Below are 24,374 nucleotides of genomic sequence, written 5' to 3'. Positions count from 1 at the left end.
GCGCTAACGTAGAGGAGGTGTGACTGCCAATCAGAGCTGTCTGAGGTTTGTTTGCGAGGAAGTGTAATATCCAGTTGCGGAGCACTGAAGCCCAGAGTGTTCAGTTGTCCAGTCAGTCTCATGGGGGACACTGTGTTGAATAACTAGTGTAGGGTCGATTAAAAATAGACCTGATGATGGTACAGTTTACCCTGAGTTGAACATAAATGTGTTCATGGCAAGCCACCATTAGTTGTTGAGACATGCCACTACAAACACTAATTTTAAGCTCACAGTGGGTGAGTCATTAATGTCCGTACAAAACTGGGTCATTATCGCCGTCCATCCACTAGTTACTATTGATATTCAGGACCAAAGTGGCAACAATGCCATCTGTAGAGCCGCGCTGCTAAAGATGTAGAAAATGATGTTACAAAAATACTCAAATGCTGTTGATTTAGGAAATAAACTCCACATCCCCACTTGACTGAACTGTTTTGTCAAAAGGAATAAATTGAATTAAATGCCCTCCAGCAAAACAGTCGCACCACAAAAAAAAAAAAAAGTTCCTGAACATCAGCAAAACAAAGCAGTTGCCAAGCAACACAGCAGCGGCAGCAGCAGCAGCAGCAGCAGTGCGAGTGATGACTTTGGGTCAGCATCTTACCATTTAAAATGGGCTGTGCATTATCTGCTTTTGAAGGAAGAGTGGCTGGCTAAAGAGAACTGTCCCTATTTGTGTTGTAAATAAATGTGAGTGTTCACGTGTGACCGAGGACACGTGGAGGAAAAAAAAAAAAAAAAACTCATCTCACCGAGAGATCGTTCTTTAGCGACAACTGCAGAACCCCAGAGTCCGGCATGCTCGACAGCTCAAGTACCGCATGTACAAGGATTATATCGTGAAATCAATATCACATTATATTAATCTGACATCAAACTTACAGACAAAATCATTAGTTTGTTGTCAGCTGCAACGTGTAAAACCGAAACCTTCGCAATTTGCTTGAAAACAAAGAGCGTAGTCCTTGTTAGAACGACGTCCTCGACGTCAATAATACTGCAGCTGCTCTCCAGACTTTTGAATAAGTCGTCTGCAGATGGACACACACACAGTTCTACTATTTATGTCTGTGTCCCTGTATTATATTTACTACAGCTGCCAAAATACATGAACTGAATACAGTTGAATAAGGCTGTTGATGTTTTTTCTTACAGTATTCAACTATTAACAAAGACCCTCTCATGGCCTTCAGAATATGAACTGCTCCCATCAGGTTGACACGACAGGCTTTTATTAAATACAGGAGAAGATACCTGTGAAACGAGGGCCGCTGTTGCATGAGCTGCACATGATAGTGTGTGTCTGTACTTGAGATGTTACATTTTAAAATTGTTGGAATGTTTTGTTGAGTAATAATAGAGCGAATCACTGTGATGTCACGCTAACAATAACAGTTGTTCCTGATAGACGACTGGCATCTTCAGCTGTGACTGTAACGTTTAAAGATATACAGTTAAACACGCTGATCTGTTTATACTGTGTAGTACGTACTGTGGTGCTCCGCCAACATCGTTGATATCTAACCAACAGCGAGATCTCAGACTAACTGCTAGTTTGGGGTAAACTCAAGCTAGTCTCAAGTCTCCAATCTTACATCTTAAAGTATAGTTAATGAGATTTGACAGCATCCAACATGGATTTTAGATGATTGGGATGCAACATCATGAACAAAAGGTACTTAAATTGTATGTAAGATAGTGCGTGATGCAGGGAAGTTATCAGTAACAGACACTGTGATTGGTTCTAAAAGAGTAATTATTTTTGAAAAGCACAAGTAAATATGAACCACATTTTTTTGGACATATTTAGATGTATATTATTTAACACTGAAATTGATTTTTTGCCCTGCTACCTGCAGTAGCTAAGCTTTTTTTTCACCCTCGTCTCTTTCCTTTACTTGAAAACCAGCGTCAGCTCCCAGAGTGACACTGGTTCATGTCCACACAGACGTCTGTGTGGACATGAACAGCAGATTATTAATAAACATTAAGTGTAACTTCCTGGAGAAAGATGGTTGATTGTCTAGTTTCATCCCCAAATATACGCTTAAATCGTCGTCGTCAAGATCTTTCTTCAGAAATATGGAAGAAAAAATTCTACAATTTTAATTAAAATGTAAAAAAGTTCCTCAAGTAATTGTATTAAGCCTCAAATTAACAAAAAAATAGAAATGCAGATGTTCTGAGAGGTCACACTGAAAGTAAACAGTGCGTATTGGTGCACATTTGTAGCTGAAGGCGCCTCCGGCTGTGATTCTGGACATTAAACTGGAACCTGTTGTGTTTAATGGATCCTCGTGTTCACCAGCTTCATCTGGAGTTGTGGTTTGTCACTGTTGTCTATCCTGAAGTGTGTGTTTCATCCCTCACAACTCCGGGGAGGTGGAGTGTGTCTGTGTTTTCTCCCTGCGGCGAACAAGAGCTAACAATCTCCACCCCACAAATCAGTGCCCACACAGTGTCTCTGCTCTCATACACTCCAGTGACCATACACCAGTTTGCAATCACACACACAGCCTTCCTTTGTCCCCCTGCAGCCACCGTTGTTTATGCTTTGTCTCCTGATGAAAGTCTGTCCGCTGCATTTCATTGTGGGGAGACTCCAGAGAGGCAAAGTGTGTGTTTGTGTGTGTCGGCCTTGTGATTTTTTTCTTCCTCCAGCGTGCAACAATCACCAGCCGTGGACGATGAACTGCTCAGACGAACTGTCTGTCAGCCGGTCAGCCAAATGGAGTCAGTCAGTGTGACAAACATATTTAAAGAGTTGGAGGGCAACGTTTGTGCCTCCTGTGTCTCCACTCAATCTTACAAGCTTTGTCGAGCCTGGGTGACAGTTTTCTACAGATTTAAAATAGAACAGATATTAGAAGGAGGTTCAGCAGACAGTCCACCATGTTGTCCAAACAAGGGGGAGGCAGGGAAAGAAGAGCGTTTTCACAAGATTTAATGTGTGATTATTTCAGGGCTCAGTCGTTGTTTACTTACTGTTTGTCTTAAGGGTTCAGTGTGTAGGATGTAGAAGCAGAGATGGAATAATATATTCATAATTGTGTTTTCACAAGGGTATAATCAGCGTAAAGTAAGAGTGAGTCTGCAGGCTCACTGCTAGAAGCCACTAAACTAAAGATTATCGTGCAGTCCATTTTTATTCCCCACAAACAGCCAATATACCAACACCTTGTCACACCTACACGACTGAACAGGTCGCACCGGACCTTCGTCATGCGATCGCTATCTGATTAGATTTAGGAATTAAAACTACTTGGTTAGGAAACATTGTAGTCTTGTGGTAAAATCACTACGTTACTTATGTAACTTCAGTTACAAACGTACCACCGTTACCTAAGTAACTTACATTACATTATGTACGTGACATATCTTCACTAGCAAGTTAAAATAACTCACCGTTGACATCTGGTTTCACACTGGACACGGACAACAGTTTCCTGAATGAAAGTCCTGCGCTCCTGTCCATCCCTGACCTCCTCCCTGTACCGACTTGTAATAATAAGTTCAGCCAGAGGAAGTCGCTGCCTAATAACAGATTTAAATATGGGTTGTAATAAGCGTCTTATACCTCTCGTCTCTTACCTATATGGTCATTTTTCCTGATGAGCACCAGCTCGTTCCACAAGCTACAGTCCTCTTTTTTGCTTTTTCAGTCCAATAAATAAACTAAACAACAAACAAAACGTCACAAAAGTAAATATTCCTACACTCATTGTCCTTATTAAACAGAAAAATACAGCTGAACATGATCAATGTGTGTAAAACTCACTCCAATCAAACTCCACAGGAACAAAGTAAAACTCACCAAAACCGTCTTGTCGTTCCTTCATTCCAACAATCACCGACTCTGGTTTGGTCAAACTTTACCTTTAATTCACTGAGTTAGATGTGAAAACAAAATGTCTCTACTCGCTGGTTTTCCCTTTTTCTTTCACTCAGCGACAGATCTCGCTTGTTCGTCAGTGCCAGTTTATTAAAAAATGAAAAGCGCTACATATTCGTCCGACCCGACTCACAAATGACCTCAGACTCATGGTACATTCAGTGAAAGTGGTAATGGCTGTAATTATTAGAGGACCTTTTTGCATGCGGCCTTCTGTCTGATGCAGTTTAGAGCAGAGTGAGGACAAACAGGAGGGTTATCCACCGTCTTTCTCATATTATATCACAGTTCAACACACAAAACGCTCTCTGGATTAACAGAGTCTCTCTCCTCTCCGTCGCTCCTCCTGTTTTCTACCACTAGACTCCTGATGAGAAGCTGCTCAATACATTTGATTCAGTTCCCCTCCAGGGAGGAGCTCCCTTCTGCACCGAGCCGAACACCATTATGTTGTTTGGCACCGCTGAGCTTGTCACACCAGTCAGAATTCACAATGGTTCAGATGGGTTAATTGGTTTTTGCTGTGTGCAGTCTCTCTGAGATGCTAAACACATGCAGACACGTGGAGTAGAACGGGAATGAACCCAGACAATATGAGGCAGTGGAGAGCTGCACTAAAACTCTTGACTCTGGTTTTATAGTTTGTGGTCTGTGTGTCCTGCAGGTCACCAGTGATGGCAGGCGGACTGTTCGCTGTGGACAGGAAGTGGTTCTGGGAGCTGGGAGGATACGACACGGGTCTGGAGATCTGGGGAGGAGAACAGTACGAGATCTCCTTCAAGGTAACAAATGAAGCACACGCACACACACACACACACACACACACACACAGCTGCAGTCAAGTGTAGAAAATCAACAGTGTCACTTTGACCTCCGTGTCACTTCTGAAGAGAACAAGTGAGCGGCTACATGTTGGAGTCAGTCAGTGTTCGAACTGTGGACATTTTGTTCTGAATATTTTATACTATTACTGAATATTAAACCGTAAACAAACAAATAAAAAGAAGTAAAAATGGAAAATTGTCCGGCAGCAAGAGATGCCAAACTGTTCCCATAAAACCACAGTAAAATATTACGACTTTCCCCCGTAACGGTTTGTACTTTGTACCGCAACTTTGTAATTTTACAGTCAAAATAAATTAGAATTACACATTTTCACTGCTTAAAAACATGTAGGCCCAATCCCAACAAACTCCTTACCCCTGCCACGCACGTTTACACCTCAGGGTAGACAGTCCTGATTCTTAATGGGATTTTCAGAGGCACATTTCAAGCCGAGGTGTAATGAGAACTGTTGTTTCGATGTATTAAAGTCCTTTTCTTTAGTTTCACTAATGTCTCCAACAATGCGGTTGCTGCACTTGGTACCGCTCCTCTTAATATCAGTGCAGACTGGCAGGGTATTAGCGCAGTTTGCCAATGCAGCATCGTTCCTTTTTATTTGATGATTTGATAAATCGCATGAAGTGGTGAACGTACTGCGAGCGTCCATGTGTCCCGTCTGTTTACGTTACCGCTGTGACTTTTTTATTTGAAATTCCAACATTTGTTTGAACGTGAGGTGAAACGTTCATAATCGAGCTGTAATAACCGGCAATGCATTCAAACGATTTGGTGTCATTTAAAATAAAATTGGTAGCCCTAGTTTACATAAATGCCATTGGCGACAACTGATGATGTATGAGGGTCGACATCCTTGTCTTGTGTAGCGACCTGAGATGTCTCTTAATAAAAGTCTATATGTTGACATGAAATCGCTTGTAAAGGAGGCGTGTGTCTTCATATGGTTCCCCTCATGTTTGATTCAACATGAGGATTAAATAGCTAATAAGGGAAACTTGTTGTGGCCACGAGACGTTCCTCATCCATTAGAGCCAAACATGCTCTGTTCATGGCTGACTCTCCCTATAATCAGAAGACCATATTAAATCATGTTGGGTTTTTTTTCTGGTGCTTCAGCATGAATTATTCTGCAGCGTAGCCGTAACTGTTTGCGACTCGGCCGGCATGTTAAGAACTCGTCTCTGCTGTCTCCGAACAGACAGAAGGGCCAGTCACAATAATTGAATTCTGGTTTGAATGAGTAAGGACTTTTGTCGTCTCACTCAATTAAGCACAAAGGCCACTGCCGGCTAGCTTGATTTGATTGGACATATGCTGCAGTGTGATACTTAATGTCGTTTCTTAGAATGAATTTCCGCTGGAGAGGATTTGTTGTATTAAAAGTTGAGCATCCAAATCAAATAACTGTCAAATTTGTTTTAGCTTCTCCTGCCTCTTCACAGAAATGCAAACTCTGGCACCAGCTTCTTCACATTTTGTTGCTTGTTTTTTGAAAAGCACTGTACGAGTAGAGCCTTTATTATATCTAAAAGACATTGTGACGCCTTCCCCGTGCCACGCTGGTGTTGTTTTTGTCTTCGTGGTTCGAGATGAGCAGATAGTGGAGGTTGTGCGTTCGAGGTGAGTGATAAGACTTTCAATTTAATCTTACGGGAGCTAAACTCAAGCTCTTGATCCCTCCTGCAGCGAGTCGCCCCCTTTATTAAGCTCAAGTGTTTCATTCAGGGATGAGGACAACTGAAGGGATCAGGAGGAGCAGGTCAGACCTTCCCTACAGTGAGATGTGAAGACGGTGGATTCAGTCTGTTATTCCCCCCCCCGATTCTGTTTGTCCAAGCTGGAGTGGTGCAACAAACTTGACAAGGAGTAATTGAATTGAAATTGCAGCCAGCTGATGTCCACTCTGGAGGATGCAGGATCAACAGACTGGAAATGATCGAGTCCAAAACCAAAAGAGGGAATGAGCTGTATTTTTCTTCCGTGACCAGTCTGTCTGTCACGAAACTCTAATCTGTTGAGGCGTCGCACATCGAGCACGATAAACCTGAAAAATGTTGGTTCTGGTCTGGAAAACTTCTTTGATATAACAGAGAGATTCAAGTCACGACAGAAGTAGGAGTAGGTTGCAAGACCTGTGAGTTTGTGGAGGATGGTGTGCTGTGAGGTGGCAAGAGAGGTCAAAGAAAGTATTGATTTACCCCGGTATGGTTCTGATCGAGTCACAAGAAGAAGCCTCCTGCATCACAGTTTATGCTCACACATCAAATCAGCATCAGTTTTGTTGTGAGATATCGCAGCTTAAATGCAGATTGATGACGGGAACAACAATAAAAAGGTCCTGAGGCTTTAAAACGGCAGCATGATCAGCTGTGATGTGACATCTACACTTGAAGTTGATGAGTGAAACAGTAAAAAAGAGAAAAAACTGTGAAATGGTCCTTTTTAAATTAAGTTTCATCACTGCCTAAGCACGATTGATGCAATACAAGAAGAAGTGCAGGGGTTCGGCTGTGCACAGGGTGGAAATTTCTTCATTTTAAAGAGCTCACACACTTTTAATATCTGACCTCTGACTGATTAGATTTAAAGCGAAACATCACCTAAAATCCATCTTTAATATTTCTAAGACTCGCTCCCTGTAGACTTGAAAGGTCTCTCTGCTTTCCAAAAAGCAGCGTAACAAATCAAATGTGAAGTCTTTGTCGTTTAGCTGAGCGTGATCGACTCGTCTTGTTCTCTTTGATGTCGTTCGCTCTCTCTGGTCTCTGCAGTCGAGAAACACTCGAACTATCTGCCGTTGTTTTGAATTGTGTTCTCTCTTCCGCTCTTCATTCACACAAGATGATTAATATCACCAGTTTTTTGAGCTCGTCGAAACTCACGTGATATTAATCTCGACTTTTACTTCTTCCTTTTCCTCTTTCTTCCAGGCGTACCCTCTCCCGTCTTTCATCCCTCTCTCCTCGGGATCACGGCCTCACATCCTCCCACTCCTTCATCTTCGCCTTTTTTTACATCCTAACCCTCTTTCCTCTCAGTCGCTTCGTCTTTCTCACACTTTTGGTTTCATCTCTCTGATTCGTCGACCTTCTCGCTGTTCAGTTACACAAAACACCAGTGCAGCAGCTTTCACCAGCACCCCTCCCCCAGTTTTCTCGCTGCTGAATCTCTCTGTGTGTCTCTGCAGGTGTGGATGTGCGGTGGTCGGATGGAGGACATCCCTTGCTCCAGGGTGGGACACATCTACAGGAAGTACGTCCCCTACAAAGTTCCTGGAGGGGTGAGCCTGGCCAGGGTGAGTCTCAGGTGGTTTTATAACATGTGTGGACACGAGGACCGTCTCTGCAGAATATTTGTCTTTACACTTGTATTTCCATTTCTGTTTTTTTCATGGACAGATGTTTTTCATTGAACTTGCCGAGGTTTAGTGATTTTGAAAAATGAAACAAATGCCGAAAAGATGTGGAGTACGCTTCTATCAGAAATACGATAAAGAGTCAGTTTACCTAAACAGCATAAATAAATGAGCGTATGTTCACTCCGTGGAGTCTTTCCATGCTGATAGTGTCAGAGTTACTTGCAGAGGTGATGAGATCTCTGCTGCTGCTCCAGAACAATACACACTAATTAAATGGCGTACAGATTTGTTGTGTTATTTCTGCCTTCAAAAGAAAGTAGGTGCTGTAAAAACACTTTTATTTGATTTAGATTTTCTGAATGTATTATCTGGCTGCTTTGAGCACCACAACCCAAATCCCATTCACCTTCAGTGTTACTCAGACTTTGCTTAAGAAAACCAGGACTGGGTATCAGACTCAACACTTTTTGTTAGTATTAACAAGATGTGTATTAGAAACTGTTCATCGGGCAACTTCTTGTGATTAAACGAGAGCTTTTGACTTCTGGCTTTTGTCTTCTACATATAAAAGTTGAGTAAAACTTCAGCGGGAGCGGTGTGAAGTCTGATTAAGTGATGTTGCTCAGGTCGGTCGGGGCTGAAGACTTCTGCTGGGGCTGCAGGCTGATCAGATTTGTTTCTCAAACCAGATCTTTAAGACGGACTGATCAGACTCTCCAAACAAATCATGCTGTCCAGTTGCAGAGCAGATAATTTTGTGCTCATCATCTGATGCACTTCCTGCTACAGCTGCAAGTGACACAGAAGACACTTTGAAATCTGATATGAGCTGCCGGAGCGGCCGGACTGAGACACAAATGTAGAAATCCAACTTTAATCGCATTTCCACCTTTAAATGTGGTTTAAAAAATGCAGACTTCCTAAAATCAGCTCTTCATTGCTGTTTGATGCTAGCAGTTCAAGGCTACATTAGCAGCTACTTGGAAAGCTTGTAATAAAATACCAATTTTTTTCTGGTTTTGCTGCAACGATTTGTTTGGGGGTTTTTTTTACCTTCCATTGTGAGTCTGAAAATAAACAATGCTCCGTCTGTGAGGTAATTTTTTAAATGATGAAAGGAGAACAAACAGAAAAGCTTTGATTCTCGATCAAAGCTCTGAGGGTCTGGGGCACAAAAATGATTCAAATGATACTCAGTCATAAATAAACTGAAAGTATGAAAATGGAAAATCTTTTTTTTGTAATTTGGGTGAAATGACACTTTAATCATCATTTCAGTGTATTCTTGCATCAGGCACTGCAGTGAAAATGACTAATAGTTTCAGCTTTAACATCTTTTAACTTCCAGTTCAAGTATCAAACTCGTGTCTCCACCATCAACTTCCAGTTTTCCGATAATGAGCTCACGTTCCTTCGCTCTGTGTGAGCGTTAACGCTTTGAAACAAGAGAGAAATCTTTAAAAAAGAAATAATAAGGTTCATCTGGCCTGTAGCTGAACAGTGTTCATTATGCATGACTCAGTCTGACACCCGGCTCTGTTTTGGCTCGGCTGAATATGTTATTAAACCTCTTGGCCTTTGTTTTTGCCTCGTCGGTCTGACCATTAGCTCCTCACTGAGGCCGCATGAATGCTGATCTCAAACAAGCAGCAGGTTTAACAACACAGAAATACTTACTGTACCTCAGGCTGGGATGAATCCTGTCAGTCCCCTGTGTTTAAAGAAAAAACACAACATACTGATTTACTTTAGTCGACTGGACGGCGTCAGGAATAGGTGAGACTAAAGCCGAGATAATTACACTGTGTGTCTTGACTAAAAATACAAGAGTTTGTCTTATTGAGACATTTTTTGTTTTATTTTCTGTCTTCCATCAAAGATGATGGTCTGAGAGGTGGAGAAGCTTCATCCAAGTCTGTTTTCACACGGGTGAAACTGTTTGAATATTTTAAAATGTAACTGCCGGGCAGCCAGAGATAGAGGAGGAAATGCCATAAATCCAAAGAGCTTTCCTGAAGGTAGTTTGGGAGCAGATCCAGAGTCTGTGGAGGGAGAAAGTTTTGTTGGCGACTGAAAGAGGACGAGGCAGAAGAAGAAGAAATGTTGCTCTTCTCTTGTTGTTTTTTGCCGCGGCTGCACAACTAATCAAAATATTATCGAAGTGTCAATATGGTGCAATACTCACATCCAAAAAGCAGCAGTTTCTTTGATAAAGATATAATGTGTGAGAAACGGCGTGAGGATGAAAAACTGTTGGCTGCAGAGATATTCTGACCTACAGATCATCTGCTCTACATGTTTTGTTTGGATCATCATGATTTTAATGGTTCAAGTTTTTTAGTGAAAAAAGAAAATTGTGTTGCAAAAAAAAAATGTTGCCAATTAAGAATATTGATTATTGCACGCGTCACTCCCCACATCACACACATTTTCGTCAGGAAAAGCAGATATTGTAGTTTACTTTTACTTTTACATTTGATTCTTAAAATAGCTGACATCAAATGTACCTCAGACTTTTACTCAAGTACCATCCACATGGTTGACTTTCACTTTTACCACAGTAATATTTTAACATCTTTACTTAAGTACCACTTTTGGCTGCCTTTTACAACACTGTCCAAATGGATCTTCATATTTCTCTAACTGCTGGGTTTGGAAATTAGCAAAAGATCACCATATTGACTTATAAGGTGATGAAATGTCAAGTGGCCAAAGAAAAATGAGTTACTGCAGGTCTAATAAGTAATTACTGTGATGAGATAACAAACTGTACCTGTAGAGACTGCTGACTTTGTCCTTTTTAAAAACTTTGTCCTCAGGCAGGCTCCTACTTCGTAGACTTGCTAAACTATTCCTGTGGAGTTTTCCTTTAGTTGGGTCTGTGTTGTAGCTCACGCTTCACCAACACAAGCTCCAGTCTTGGTTTTTGTAAAATCTTCGCCTGAGGTGAGAATTAAACCTGGATCTTTATTTTCCTTCTCACTGTTTTAAAATCAATCTAGTCTTGATTTTTCAGGCGTTTCCCACCCATATCATAGTTTTGTTTTCTTTTTCATGAGGAGAAAAACTGTTTTCTTTCACTTAATTAATACCACAGTTATTGTACAAAACAACACAGGAGCAGCGGAGTCCCTCCAACAGCTACAGACACCCCGAGCTCCGGCAGCATGGAGGGAGATATAACCACTGAACTCAGTTTCACCTGGAGGGGGCAAATTTAGCTGCAGGCAATGAGCTATGCTACAGGAAGTGTGTGTGCGTGTGTGTGTGTTTGTGTGAGAGACAGTGTGTGTGGCTGGCTGGAGGCTTTTTTTCCTCTACATCTGTACCTCCAAAGGGCAGAAGATTTGTATTTCTACTTTCCTGGAAGGCTCTCTGGATGTATTCTCATTCATTTCACCATCCATACCTGCGAGGCTGCTTCCATCTGTATTCTCACACATGCATCCGTCCCTCGGAGGCTGACAGGCTCTGTGTTTTCTACTCTTTTACACCCCACAGGCCTCAGATGGATGAATTTCCCATTGCTCGGGTGTAAATCATTTATGTTTGCAATTGTCTGAGCTTAAAGAGGCTGCTGAGGAAGCTGTCTGCCCTGCAGTTGTTGTTGCTTATGGTTTCTAGCGATCACCTGCCTGTAGGTTCATTCAATCTGAAATTTAAGAATTAGAAGAAGAGCCAATGGGACCTCATGTTTGATATTAGATGTCTTTTGAACACATTTTGACATGACATTTCTTGTGGTCTAATGACATGTGACATGATATAAACTTAAAAAAGCATGTTAAAGTTAAAGGAGAGCCAAAAAAAGTGCACTTGAGATACAGAGCAGTGATTTGCACCTAAAAACAGCAATAATTCAAACACACAAAATCACATTACATGCCGGCAAACGTTTTGGACAACTCTTTTTCACAAGGATCATTTTTTTTAAAACAGTTGAAAAAAAAGTTTTGGGAGGTTCACACTTTTTTTTTTTTTTTCCTCCCGAAAATCCCACTCACAATATGTGAACATATGCTGTATTACAAATAGTCTCCTGAGCACAATTTCACATTCATCTGAAGATCAACATGAACTCTTATAATGAGGGAATCGTAGCTGAAATGGTGGATATCTGATTGAAAGATTCACGTGCATAAATATTACACAACTTGCCACACAATGTAACAAGGAGAAAAACTCACCTGGAAGAAAACATGAGTGTTGAGAACATGGTGTATTGGTGCACTTCAGCCTCTTGTGGCTGAAATGAGTATTACAAAAACAAACCAAAAAAACTTGCCAAACATTGAGCATAGCGTTTGTTCAGACAGGCCACGAAGTCAAGCTCAGCTCACAGTCCTGCCATGCTGCTTCTCCTCCCCAGCTCCTCCTCTTCATGCTGTGTCTGACTAATCAATGTCATTGATGCTCTGCTCTGCTCTGTACTCTGTACTACTGTACTATCGGCTGCTCTCCCTGCCGTAGGCTTTCCATGAATGCACATGGAGAAGGACAAGGAGGTCCCAGAACAGACCCATACCACCAAATACATCGATCAAAATATAATCAATTATCAAAATAGTTTAAAGTAATTTTCTTTCGACCAGAAGAACAGAAATGCTCTAAATGATTTCCCAGCAGTGCAGGAGTTGTTTTAGGAAAAATTCTGGACACTCTTGGTTTGAAAAAGTTCTTTCTGTTCACAAAGGTCATGTTTTTTGGCTCCGAGGATCATCATGTTGAATTTATTCAGTTCAAAATGACGATAATTCAGTGTTTCATAAGATGGTGTGATGGGTAATGTCAGAGAGAAACGGAGATAAAAACAAGAGACAGAAATTAAGTCTTTTCTGAAGCCACCTTGTAAATAAGCACATAGCTGAGCTCAGTGTTGTTTCTGCCGTCATGACTCGAGACGAGTTGCTTCTATTTTTTCACCCCTCGCCTTCTGGGAGGCGACGACAGGTCCTGTGTGATGACTGGCTGCCTTTCTGCTGAGCCGCTTTGATCACTCTGTCATGTCAGATCAATCAAAACATCAAGGATGGCAGGATGTAGAGACGACGGCTTCGTCTGTTGTTTCAATGAAGACTTCATGTCCACGAGCACAAAGATCTGCTAACAAGCCAGTTCACTCGAGTGCTTTGAAGTCGGAGTGCTTTTTTAACCGTCTGGCACAGCGGGAAAGATTTTTCTTTTAGAGTCGACAAATCAGTGACATTTACACCACATAACAAAATGTTCACAGCGTTAAATGACTTCCCGTCGATGTAGAAACCACTAAGTCACTTATTTTTCTGCCTCGTGCCGCTGCTCGACTCTTTTTCCTCTTTCCTCTGCTCCTGTGTGAGACCCTGCATCTTAAAGATAAATCTGTTCAGTCCCTGTTCTTCCTTTTCTCTTTCTGTCTTTATTGTTCTCTGTAAGTTGTTGGATGTCGACTTCTTACCCGACGTTGACTCTGATTTCAGAATCTGAAGCGCGTGGCGGAGGTGTGGATGGACGAATACGCAGAGTACGTCTACCAGCGTCGACCCGAGTACCGCCACCTGTCAGCGGGAGACATGGCGGCCCAGAAGGAGCTGAGGAACCACCTCAACTGCAAGAACTTCAAGTGGTTCATGAGCGAGGTGGCCTGGGATCTGCCCAAACACTACCCGCCGGTGGAGCCTCCTGCTGCAGCGTGGGGAGAGGTACAGCCACCGTTACAGACATTAATGATGATAGTGCTGAGTGTCTGCTCTGTCCTCGTTTATGACTGTCGTGTGTATTTCTGCTGCAGGTTCGTAACGTGGGCAGCAACATGTGTATGGAGAGTAAACACTTTGTATCGGGGAGTCCCATCCGCCTGGAGAGCTGCGTGAAGGGCCGGGGCGAGGTGAGCTGGAGCCACGGACAGGTGAGCAGCAAATCAAATATCAATTAATAGAAATGAAGTCTGTCAACAGTCAGGTGGACTCTCTGCTGGAGGTGAAAGCAACAGGCCACCAAATGAACGCACTGTTACCAAGAGTGAACTTGTGGATTTCTCTGGTTTGAACATTGTTGGAAACATTTGAGATGACATCCAGTCACCTGCTGAATGCTTTTGAACGTGCCGTCCCTTTTTCCAAACATTTAGTTTCACAAAACATCTCGACAGGAGCTGATGGAAACTATTTAAAACATCAGGTTATGGTGCGAAATGTCAACGACCAAAATGTCCGTTGAATAAATGAATTTATTAGCATATAAAATAAGCTTATATTAGATGTTGCCAAGATTGCACTCAATGTAACTTTATATTATGCAGAGTTTGGGTTTTAGATTGAAGTGTTTCGACATGTGCAGCATTTTTAGTCTCACTGCAGAAGCTCTGCAGCAACTTCTGCCTGAAGAAAAAAAAAATATATTGACACAATGTTCAAATGCCATATACTCCAGCAAACAGCCCCGCGCTTTGGCTCGACAGTGTCCAGAATGGTGAAGGCGAGGAAGAAGACATCCCCGGGCTGGTTTAATAAAAAAAAGAGAAAAAAAAGGAATGTAGCAACAAGTACTGCAGGCGAGGCAAGCAAGACTACAGATAAGAGTGGAGCTCCTGCTCCTCAAGACATGGAAGATACAACAACAACAGCAACAACAACAGTTCAACTGAGCAGTCGATCACACCGAGACGTGTCGCCAGCAAAACTGTTATCTTCCTGTGGACCAGCACGGCAGGTTTGCGCTGCTCTCATGTGGTGCACGTCACGTTTTTAGACTCGCATTAAAGTTAAAAAAAATCTCAACTTTTCAGCACAAGTCGCGCTAATGCATCGCTCATCGATGTCACACTTGGCCCAGGCAACTTGCGCACATATCCCCACTTTAAAGACGCACCACACACACCATCGGTCTGACCACAACGTCTGGCCCCTCTCCGAACACCGTGAGTAAAAGATAATAGTTTATCGGGGCAAATCTTCCTGCTCCCGTCCCGAGAGGAATGCTGAGATTTCACCTCTGTTGTTGGTAGATTGTCTTGTCAGTAATGGTATTTGCTTCTGCTAAACGCACATTAATGTCAGTGGAGCTAACACAGACACACAAACACACTGTGCTGCTTCATCATCTTTTCATTGTTCTGAAGGAGTCTGTTTGTTCTCGCACGTCACACTGAGGATCTTTAAACTCGAGCTCATAATACAACCTTAATGGATTGAATGTCCCCTTTTGTTTCCTCAGCTGAAATACTGCTGCCTCACAGCTCTGACACTTTAATTGCTTTAATCTGAAGATGCATTGTAGTTTAATCTGTGTCACAGTTGCAGTCTGTATTCAGCAGCCGGGCGAGAAATGGATTCACTGCAAATCACAGGAGGCCCTCTGGCAGCTGTCCTTGTCGGGGGCTTTTTGATTCTGTACGAGAGGAGAAGAGGAAGTTATTCACAAAGTCTTTATTAGCTGGAGCAGCGGCAGCCGCCTGGACGTCACTGACGAGATTGTAACAAGGTCCAAAATTAAATCACAGACAACAGAAATATGAGGAAGCAGAATGTTCTTAGTTAAAAACTGCAGTAAAAGCAAAAGAAGTCATCGGTCCTGACTGCTGAGCTCATCGTGGTCGTTTTTAATGCCACGGACGGAAGGTGACAAACAATTAGATAAAAGGGACGATCATCAATCTCAGCATCCTGTACGAGTCTCCTCGGTGTGCCGAGTCATCACAATCTCACTGCAGTTTTTAGATAAATCAATATAGATGATCAGTAAGCTCTGGGGAGCTTCTGCAGACGGTACAGGGAATCTTTACGACATATATCATGTGTTAAACTGCAGTTTTGTCACATGCATTCAGATTCAGAGGAAACACTTTCACTGTCTGTGTTTTGTCTCGGCGCCACGGCAACATGAATTATACTTCAAATAACAGCTAAATATTCCAATGCCAGAATTAGCACTACTTTAACTTTGATCTAGATTCATAAAAGTTGGAGTGCAGCTGAATAAAAGCCTCTTGTGTTATACTGCAAACCGAACAGGAAGTCAGCCATTTTGAGAATTTTTAATAGTTTTGGACATTTCCAGGGATCGCACGTGGAACAACTCCTGTGGGGTTAATCCGATCAACCTCAAACTTGGTTGAGGTGGAGAGTAATTTCCATTATTGTTAAATATGTCGATTATTTTCTTGAGTAGAAAAATGGTGAAAAAAGTCAATTAGTGTTTCCCAAAGCCCGAGATGACGTCCTCAAATGTCTTGTTCTCTCCACAACCCAAAGATATTCAGTAAACTGTCACAGACGAGGAAACAAAGTTTTGTCCGACCGATATATCGACTGGCCAGTGCTATTGGCGGATATCACAGATATATCGTATCTTATGTGTTATTCCTCCTTACTGAATTTGAAAGTTGACAACTAATCGATTAATTGTTGCAGCTCCAACTAACAATTAAAAACAACTAAATCTAAGTGTGACGAGACAACTCAGCAAGCTCTGCGTACAGGGACCCTCACAGCTCTGCAGACATTCGGTATAAATGAATCTTTACCAGCCTTTTCCAATTCATTTTAATTAAATCAACACCACAAGGTCTTCACCTGTGGATGGTGCTTGCTCAGTTGCTTTGTGTACAGATCTGATGACGTACAATCTTAGTAGCTGTTAGGTTTTTATTCTCAGCACTCAGAACTTTTCTCCTATGAAGCGTGGAGGTTCATTCTTGACCTTGGTGATTATACCTTATACAGTCAATGAGGATATGAATGACGTACCTGCTATATTGTTTTCAGCTCAATACAGCTGTAAAGTCACAAGCCTGTGAAACATTTAACCTTGATTAGCCTATAAAATCACTCAGCAGCCTACGCGAGTCAAACTGAACCTTTTAGCTGCTCAGTTTTCAGCATTAGATTTGTTTTTTTATCCACAAAGGCTTCTGATCTGAGGTGAGACAGAAACAAACACTTACATTTAATGGATTAATAGTTAAAAGCCAGTAAAACCAAACACGGTATCCATCCAATGATAGTGAATGCAAAGGCTACAGTAAAACTCAGCCAGGGGAACCTTGACATTTTGTGAAAGAGGAGTAAAACTTTAATTGCGTCCAGCCAGTAAAACCGAGTGCGAGGGTCAACACCAGAGTCTGAAGGGAGGAGGGATGATTCATAGTCAAAACTTTCCTCTTGCTTTGAGGTTATTACTCTGAATGGAGGTTAACGTTTTAAATGAGGGCACAACACTGAACATATTTTGGTGCCTCGTCGTGTCTTAATGGAGAGTTAGCGGAAGGTCAAATCTTCAAACTTTTAAAGACTTAAAATATCCAGTGGTTTCACACTTACAAATGTTGAAACAGCTTCTTGAACAGTGGTCTCTGGCTTGGTACCTGTCTTGACTCCTGGCCCCGCTGAGCCCCGTACCTCTAGACATCTAAAGTTAGCTCAACACATTTGAACATTTCTGTGGTTTGCAGCTATTTATTATGCCGACTGGGCGTTTTTTTCAGTATTTTAACATGAAATCATGAAGATTGTGACATTTGTTTCCCCGCAGGTGTTCACATTCGGCTGGAGAGAGGACATCCGTGTCGGCGACCCCATGCACACTAAAAAAGTGTGTTTCGACGCCATCTCCCACAACAGCCCCGTCACCCTGTACGACTGTCACGGCATGAAGGGCAACCAGCTGTGGCGCTACAGGAAGGTACTGTACCAACTGTAAACACATTACCTGTGTGTGTGTGTGTGTGTGTGTGTGTGTGTGTGTGTGTGTGTGTGTGTGTGTGTGTGTGTGTGTGTGTGTGTGTGTGTGTGTGTCTGTGTGTGTCTGTGTGTGTGTGTGTGTGTGTGTGTGTGTGTCTCGACCTCTCTCCTCTGAACATGTTGTTCCTTTTTTCTGTACGAAACAACAAAGCTCCAAACATAATTGCAATAAAATAAATGACTTGAAGGCGTCTTAAATCGTTCTACAGAGTTCTGCACATTGAGACAGAACGTGCCCTGAAGCTGATGGATATTCACAGGACCTCATTATGCCGTTGTTATGCATTTAAGCTCAGCTATTACAAAAAACACGGCGTGCAGGAGGCCACATTTGTATTTTTATGGCGTTTGTAGGATTTAATGTAGTGTCACAAAAAGGCTTTTTTGCAGCGGTTAACACTTGAAAGACAAGAAAAGACGATAAAGGCTCAGCAGAGCACTGCTCAAAAAAAATCATTTAAATGCAAAGGAGTGCGGAGGTCCCTCTAACATGACTACACATTACATTATAAATCGTTTTGTATTTTTATATTAAAATCCAGTCATGTTTTATCGTGCCATCCACCCAACAATCAATCTTCAGCTACAAGCAGTGAGCGAGTGGCTCCGAGGGCCAGGCTTCACTGATTACTGTACTGTAAAACACATTTCTAACAGATTTGGGTGAAACTGAATTATATGTTATGGTAACAAAGTTTTCTGATTTCCCCTCTGATGTCCTCGGGCTGCTCTGCCTCAACCCTCAGTGATTCACGGAGTTTCCTGATAAACAGATACAGATAAATCGCTTCACTTGTTAAATGTTAACCCTGTTGCAGTCCACTGTAACATTTAAGTGATTGCAAAGTTGTTCTTTTAAGATAGAATACATAACGCTGCTTTAAGACTTTTGAATGTCAATGAATGCACCACTAACAGTGTTGAAAAGGTTCCTGCTGGCAACTGCATCACCACAGGAAGAGACTGTGGTGGACTGAAAAAAATCACCAGCGGGCTTTTAAAGGTTTACATGAATAAAAGCTTTATTTTGTTGGTTTTTCATTCCTTCCTGTCTCTCTCTCTCTCCCTCCGTCCTGCAGGATAAGAGTCTGTACCACCCGGTCAGTAACAGCTGCATCGACTGCAGCCCGAACGAGCGGCGGATCTTCATGAACACGTGCGACCCGTCGTCTCTCACCCAGCAGTGGCTGTTTGAGAGAACCAACTCCACCGTGCTGGATCACTTCAACCAGGGCGCCAACTGAGGCCCCGCAGCATCCACAAGAAAAACTCCTGACGCAGGCAGACTACTGCTGCCGCTGATGAAAATGGGGTTTTCACATTTACTCCAGTTCCCCATTTACCTGCTCCTGAGGTGACAGCTGCCTCTCTTTGGCGGTGAGGCAGGATGGGATACCTGCGGGGCGAAGTTGGTTAAACACATCAGTTAGAGGAGGGACTGATCTCTGATGGATGGGTGTGTGTTTTTCAAGTGACTGTGTGTGTGAGATGTATTTGTTCTGTCACGGCGTCGCTGTGGCGGTCGGTCCGTCTCGCTTCCCTGATTTTGCTGTTGATTAGTTATCTCACACTCCTCTCCTCTCTTTTCTTATTTCTTTTGTCTCCTTTAAAGTTTATTTATTGCCTCTCTGTCTCCCTTTATCCTCCGTCTCCATCTCTTTCTCCCGTTCTGTCTCTCCTGCTTCGCCTCTCCCTGCACGTCCGTCTCTATCTGCCTGCATGACTGCATCTTTGCCCACCTTCTTCATTCTCCCTCTCAAATCCCCTTATGTCTCTCCAGCTCTGACATCCTCCCTGGGGGGGAGGGGAGGGGAGGGGAGGGGATGGGGGACAGCGCTCCTACTGAGCCAAAGTCATCCTGACACCTGGGTGAAGTCGGGCAGAACCACTCTGAAAATCAACTGGTGAATTGATTCTCCTTTACAACCCTCATCCACCCCGTGTTCACTCCCTCGTGTCTCCTGCTCCCCCACAACTTGTAGTTCCTCCTGGCCTGCTCTCTTTCTCTCTGCTTTGAATGTAGCAGCAGGAAGTCGACAAAGAGACGCTCAATTTTTTTCCCTCTTATTCTGTACTTTCCTCGCTATTTTTTAATCGATGAGTCGTTCCGCCGCCACGTTCTTGTGCGAGCCAACTCTTGCTGGCTAAGGGCTTGTTTGTTGTGGTGGTGGTGGTGGTGGTGGTGGTCATGGTGACATGAGCTGCCTCCCAGAGTCTCCCCCTGCTTTCTGTGCGCCCTTCGCTGCTCCCCACCCAATCAGTCGCCGGAACGACCTCGTCACACACGGCTGAGCGCGGGGTCACGTCATGGCGCAAAGCAGCGGGCAGGGCCGCAAAGACGCCCGACTGCCTGCCTGCCTGGCTGGATGACTAGCTATGTGACTGACAGGCCGGCTGATTCACAGCAGGGGCCACCTGATTGGCCGGCCGCCGAGCTGACACATCACTTTTAGCGTACAGTGTGAGCAGGAGGAGAGACGGGTGGAGGTAGCTCTGGGATTGAGACAAATGTGGGGGGTTTAAATGCATAAAGCACTTGTGTAATGATAAACTTGAATGAAATCTTAGTGCCTTGTCGTCGAGGACTAGATGTAAGGTGTGTCTGTGTGTGTGTGTGTGAGAGTGTGTGTGTGTGTGTGTGTGTGTGTGTGTGTGTGTGTGTGTGTGTGTGTGTGTGTGTGTGTGTGTGTGTGTGTGTGTGTGTGTGTGTGTGTGGTGCAGTGCAGTGTGTCCATCTCAGCGTAGAGGACGATTCATTCAATTCTGGACTTTTCTTGAAATCCGAACTGGAGTTGAAGCTGACTCGACCTCGACTCTGGTGAGGACACTGAAGGCACCGCTGGTTTCTGCTTTCTGAACGAACACACATGTATCTGCTGGCTGTGAATAGAGCTAAAGACTCTTTCCACCTTATTTTTCCTCCTGCCTTGAAAAGTTAACTTTAGCCCTAAGAAAGACCTCCGTTCTGTTTAATCATGACATGATGCTGTTGTGCTGTTTTTCCCAACCTGTTCAATCCAAAGTACTTTCATGGGAAAAGGGAATTATTGTCGTTATTGTTTTTGAATCCCGTTTGTTTTGTTGTTGTTTTTTTTTAATGAAATGTTCTGTCGTGTTTTTGTTTTTGATCCTGTCGTTCAGCCGATGATGATTTTGTTCGACGTGATGTTCTGGGATGTTCTGGTCTGTCGCCTGCATCGCTCTCTAATCCGATTATGTGAAGCAGAACAATGTGTCGTTTTAATCATCACTTCCAGGTGTTGTGTTCAGTTCGACTGGTGTGAAACCGAAAACAAAATGTCCTCGGTCAGGGTTTGGAAAAGATCATGTTTCGGCTTAAAATACCTGGTTCTGTCTCCACAAACACGACTGGAAAATATCCAGTGAAACATATGAAATCTACAAATTTAACGTTGGCAGAAACATAAAATATCAACAATGTATTCTGGTAAAAATGACATTTGTCCGTGTGGGTTTGAAGAAAACCTTCCCGGTGATAATTAATATCGAACACAAACATGTAAAAGCAAGAAAGATAAATTTCCAAATAAATCTTGATTAAAGTTGCAGATTTTATCAACTCAAACATCTCCTGAATGAAGCAGCTGTGATCAGTATCGTAAAAAGTACCTGAAAATCCTACTTGAGTAAAAGTAAAGATATCGTGTTAAAATGTAATTTTGGTAAGATTGAAAGTCACCCATACAAATAGTACTTTAAGTATCTGATATTAAATGTAGTGAAGTACTTTTCTGGCTAAAAAAAATGGCGTATTTCAGTATCAAAAGTAGAAATAAATTACGAATATAGTTACATGTATGTATCAACAGTTAACAAACGTTCGTCTGATTATCGGCCTTAAAAATAAGTTAATTGATAAATGCACTACTGTGATGCAGGATACAAACTGCAAAGTAACTAGTAACTAAAGTTATCAAATAAATGTAGTGGAGGATGGAAATAATCAAGTACGAGTAGCTCAGTACAGTACTTGAGTAAATATACTTAGTTACTTTGCATCACTGGCTGTGCTGATGTGAGTCAAACTGAAAGTCTGAGCTCATGTTCATTCATTCATTTAGAATAAAATGAATTTCACTGCAGCTTCAGAGAGTTTTGTAGGTTTTTACAGCAGTTTGAACTGAAGATGTTTGAATTAAAAAGTTCATCTGGACTCACGTCAGTATCAGAGGTTGACTGATGGATTCTTAAAGGTCGATATGAAGATAGTTTGGAGCAGGATAGGATCTCAACCCCACACACACACACACAGACGAAATAAAAAAGTCGAGTCTATATCTCTTTATCAGAAACTGTTGAACCAGATATCTAAGTCTGAGTAATAAATAATTGATAAACAAATCTAGAACTGAACATAAAATTAGCTCAAAAATAAAAATCGCTTTCACGTGTCTTGTTTTTTACAGCTATTAAATTCCCACACTCAGTAATACCAGTTTACAGAGTCCATGCAAAACACTGATGAGCGCCCCCATGTGACTGGAGCTGGCTGTGCAGCCATCGGCCAACTATTTGAGCCCAGTGATTTCAGCGATGCCGCTTAGAAAACGTCCAACTGTCGCGATTAAATCAGCCAAATGCAATCAGTCAGGAGGACGTCAGCTTCAGACTGAAATCTAAAATCTGTCAGTAAGAGTCAGTTTCTCTGACTCATCCATTATTGTCTTTTTATAAAGTCATGATATCCCTGAGATATTTCAGCCAACTGTCTGCTTTACTTCACCGTGAGATATTTCATCTGCTCCAGAGGAAACGTCAGAAGTTTGAATTGAAAACCAAAGTCAGGAGTAATTATCAGTATATGCATAACTGCCCAGTCAACACGTGTCGTCTTTCGTCGTTTTTGTTGCAGTTTGAAAATCTCTTGTTGTATCAGTCCGGTCACATGTCTTAGTGTGTGGAGTCCACCCTGACCTTCGACCCCAATGCCTGGACCACTTGTACTTACGAGGTGAGCAGGAGTCACTGCTGTAGCAGAGTCTCCACTACGGGACCAAACCTAACACCTGTCTGACCTTTTGACACCGCGGTGACACCACAGTACCAGTGTTTGGATCAGAAGTACAACCTGCGCTGTTCAATCATGTCACTTTATTGTGAAGGACTGTTTAATACGGACACTGTACTGAGGGACAAAGCTGTGTAAAGAGCTGGATACACAGCAACATGTTGGGCTTCTTCTTCTTTTCCTTTTCCACATCAGAACAGTTTGATAATATCTGGTTTGTCTGAGTCCGCCAAGTCCGTCTCTCAGAGCGGCCACAGTGTCTCGTAAAATAAAAAACTTGACTGTGACTTGATTCATGTCGGCTGAACTCTTAATAACAAAGGACGGTGGATTCTTCTGCTCACCACAGCAGCTGAAAGACAGGATGCTGAAAGTAAAATATCCCTGTTTTTAGACTTGTGCTATCATGACAGCAAGGTCGCTAATGCTTCCCTTGTATCTGGAGTTATAGTCATGCTACGTTTAACTTTTTCATTACAAATCAAAATGCTAAAAGATGCACAAATAGATTTTATTGAAATAAATTAAAAGAAGTTAATGTGAAAGGAGTCGCTCATCACCATGAAAATCACCAAACTCTGGAGCTCAGCTGAGATGAGTTCAGTCTCAGAGGAACAATCAGTCTGGTTTTCAGCAGCAGCAGGCAGCCGTTCTCCCCAAATAAGAAACGTTTAGCAGCTAAAAAGTCTTTTCTTTTCTCCTCAGTCCCTTTTAATTCAATCGAGCCTAATCCAACATCGAGTTAAACATTTAAATCTGCTCGATCTGCATCAATTGTACTCACTGGCTTTATCATGATCAACACCAAAAGTAAAAGGATCTATTCTCATCCTCAATCCAAGTCTTGTAGAAATCCGTTCAGTAGTTTCTGTGTAATCCTGCCGGCAAACAAAACGGACATGGGCACAAACATAACATTAGTTATTGGACATTAAAATAACTTCAAATCAAATATAAAATCGCCGTTGTTAGCTGCAACAACTATAAGATGAAAGCAGGTCAGGTCTGTGTCCGTCAGTGGAGATCTTCTGCCTCCAAGTGGCCAAAAACTATCAATCAATGCAGCTTTATCTCTGTTCCAATAACGTGTGCTGCAGTCTGGTTAGGTTTATGAAACGTTGTGGTGCGTCCTAAAATCACTACGTTACTTCGAAGTCGAAGTGTTTATGAACATGTGTGGTCATTTACAGTGTCGTTAACTTGAGCTGTAAAAACGGGACTTAAATGACTTTTCTTTGGAAATTAGCCTAGTGTTGCCCAAGATGTTGCTCACTGTATCCTTGAAGTAAACTCTTAATTGAGAAATCTTGTGAAAGTATAATATTGTACCTTTCTGTTGCACATTACATCAAACTATAACTTGGGTCGAGCTTTGAGTCTTAAGGTGACATTTAACTGTGGTAAAGTATTGAAATCTCTAACGATCATATTCTCATTGAAAAACCATTTAACAACATAAAATCTCTCGTCTTCACGCTACTTTTTCCACAGTTT

At 42.3% G+C, this 24,374-nt stretch overlaps 1 protein-coding gene across 1 annotated transcript in view; it reads left to right on the top strand.

The window, feature by feature from the left end:
- LOC141007023 (polypeptide N-acetylgalactosaminyltransferase 10-like) overlaps positions 1–19,642 on the top strand; it is an 87,191-nt gene extending 67,549 nt beyond the window's left edge. The window contains exons 7-12 of the mRNA XM_073479345.1: positions 4,599–4,716; positions 7,965–8,072; positions 13,592–13,813; positions 13,903–14,019; positions 17,643–17,792; positions 18,931–19,642. Coding sequence (XP_073335446.1) covers positions 4,599–4,716; positions 7,965–8,072; positions 13,592–13,813; positions 13,903–14,019; positions 17,643–17,792; positions 18,931–19,095 — 880 coding nt within the window. The 3' untranslated portion in view covers positions 19,096–19,642. The remainder of the gene's footprint in view (positions 1–4,598; positions 4,717–7,964; positions 8,073–13,591; positions 13,814–13,902; positions 14,020–17,642; positions 17,793–18,930) is intronic.
- The last annotated feature ends 4,732 nt before the right edge of the window (positions 19,643–24,374 follow it).

Source organism: Pagrus major, chromosome 13, assembly GCF_040436345.1.
Source record: "Pagrus major chromosome 13, Pma_NU_1.0".
NCBI lineage: Eukaryota > Metazoa > Chordata > Actinopteri > Spariformes > Sparidae > Pagrus > Pagrus major.
This window is presented reverse-complemented; position numbering and strand designations above follow the sequence as displayed.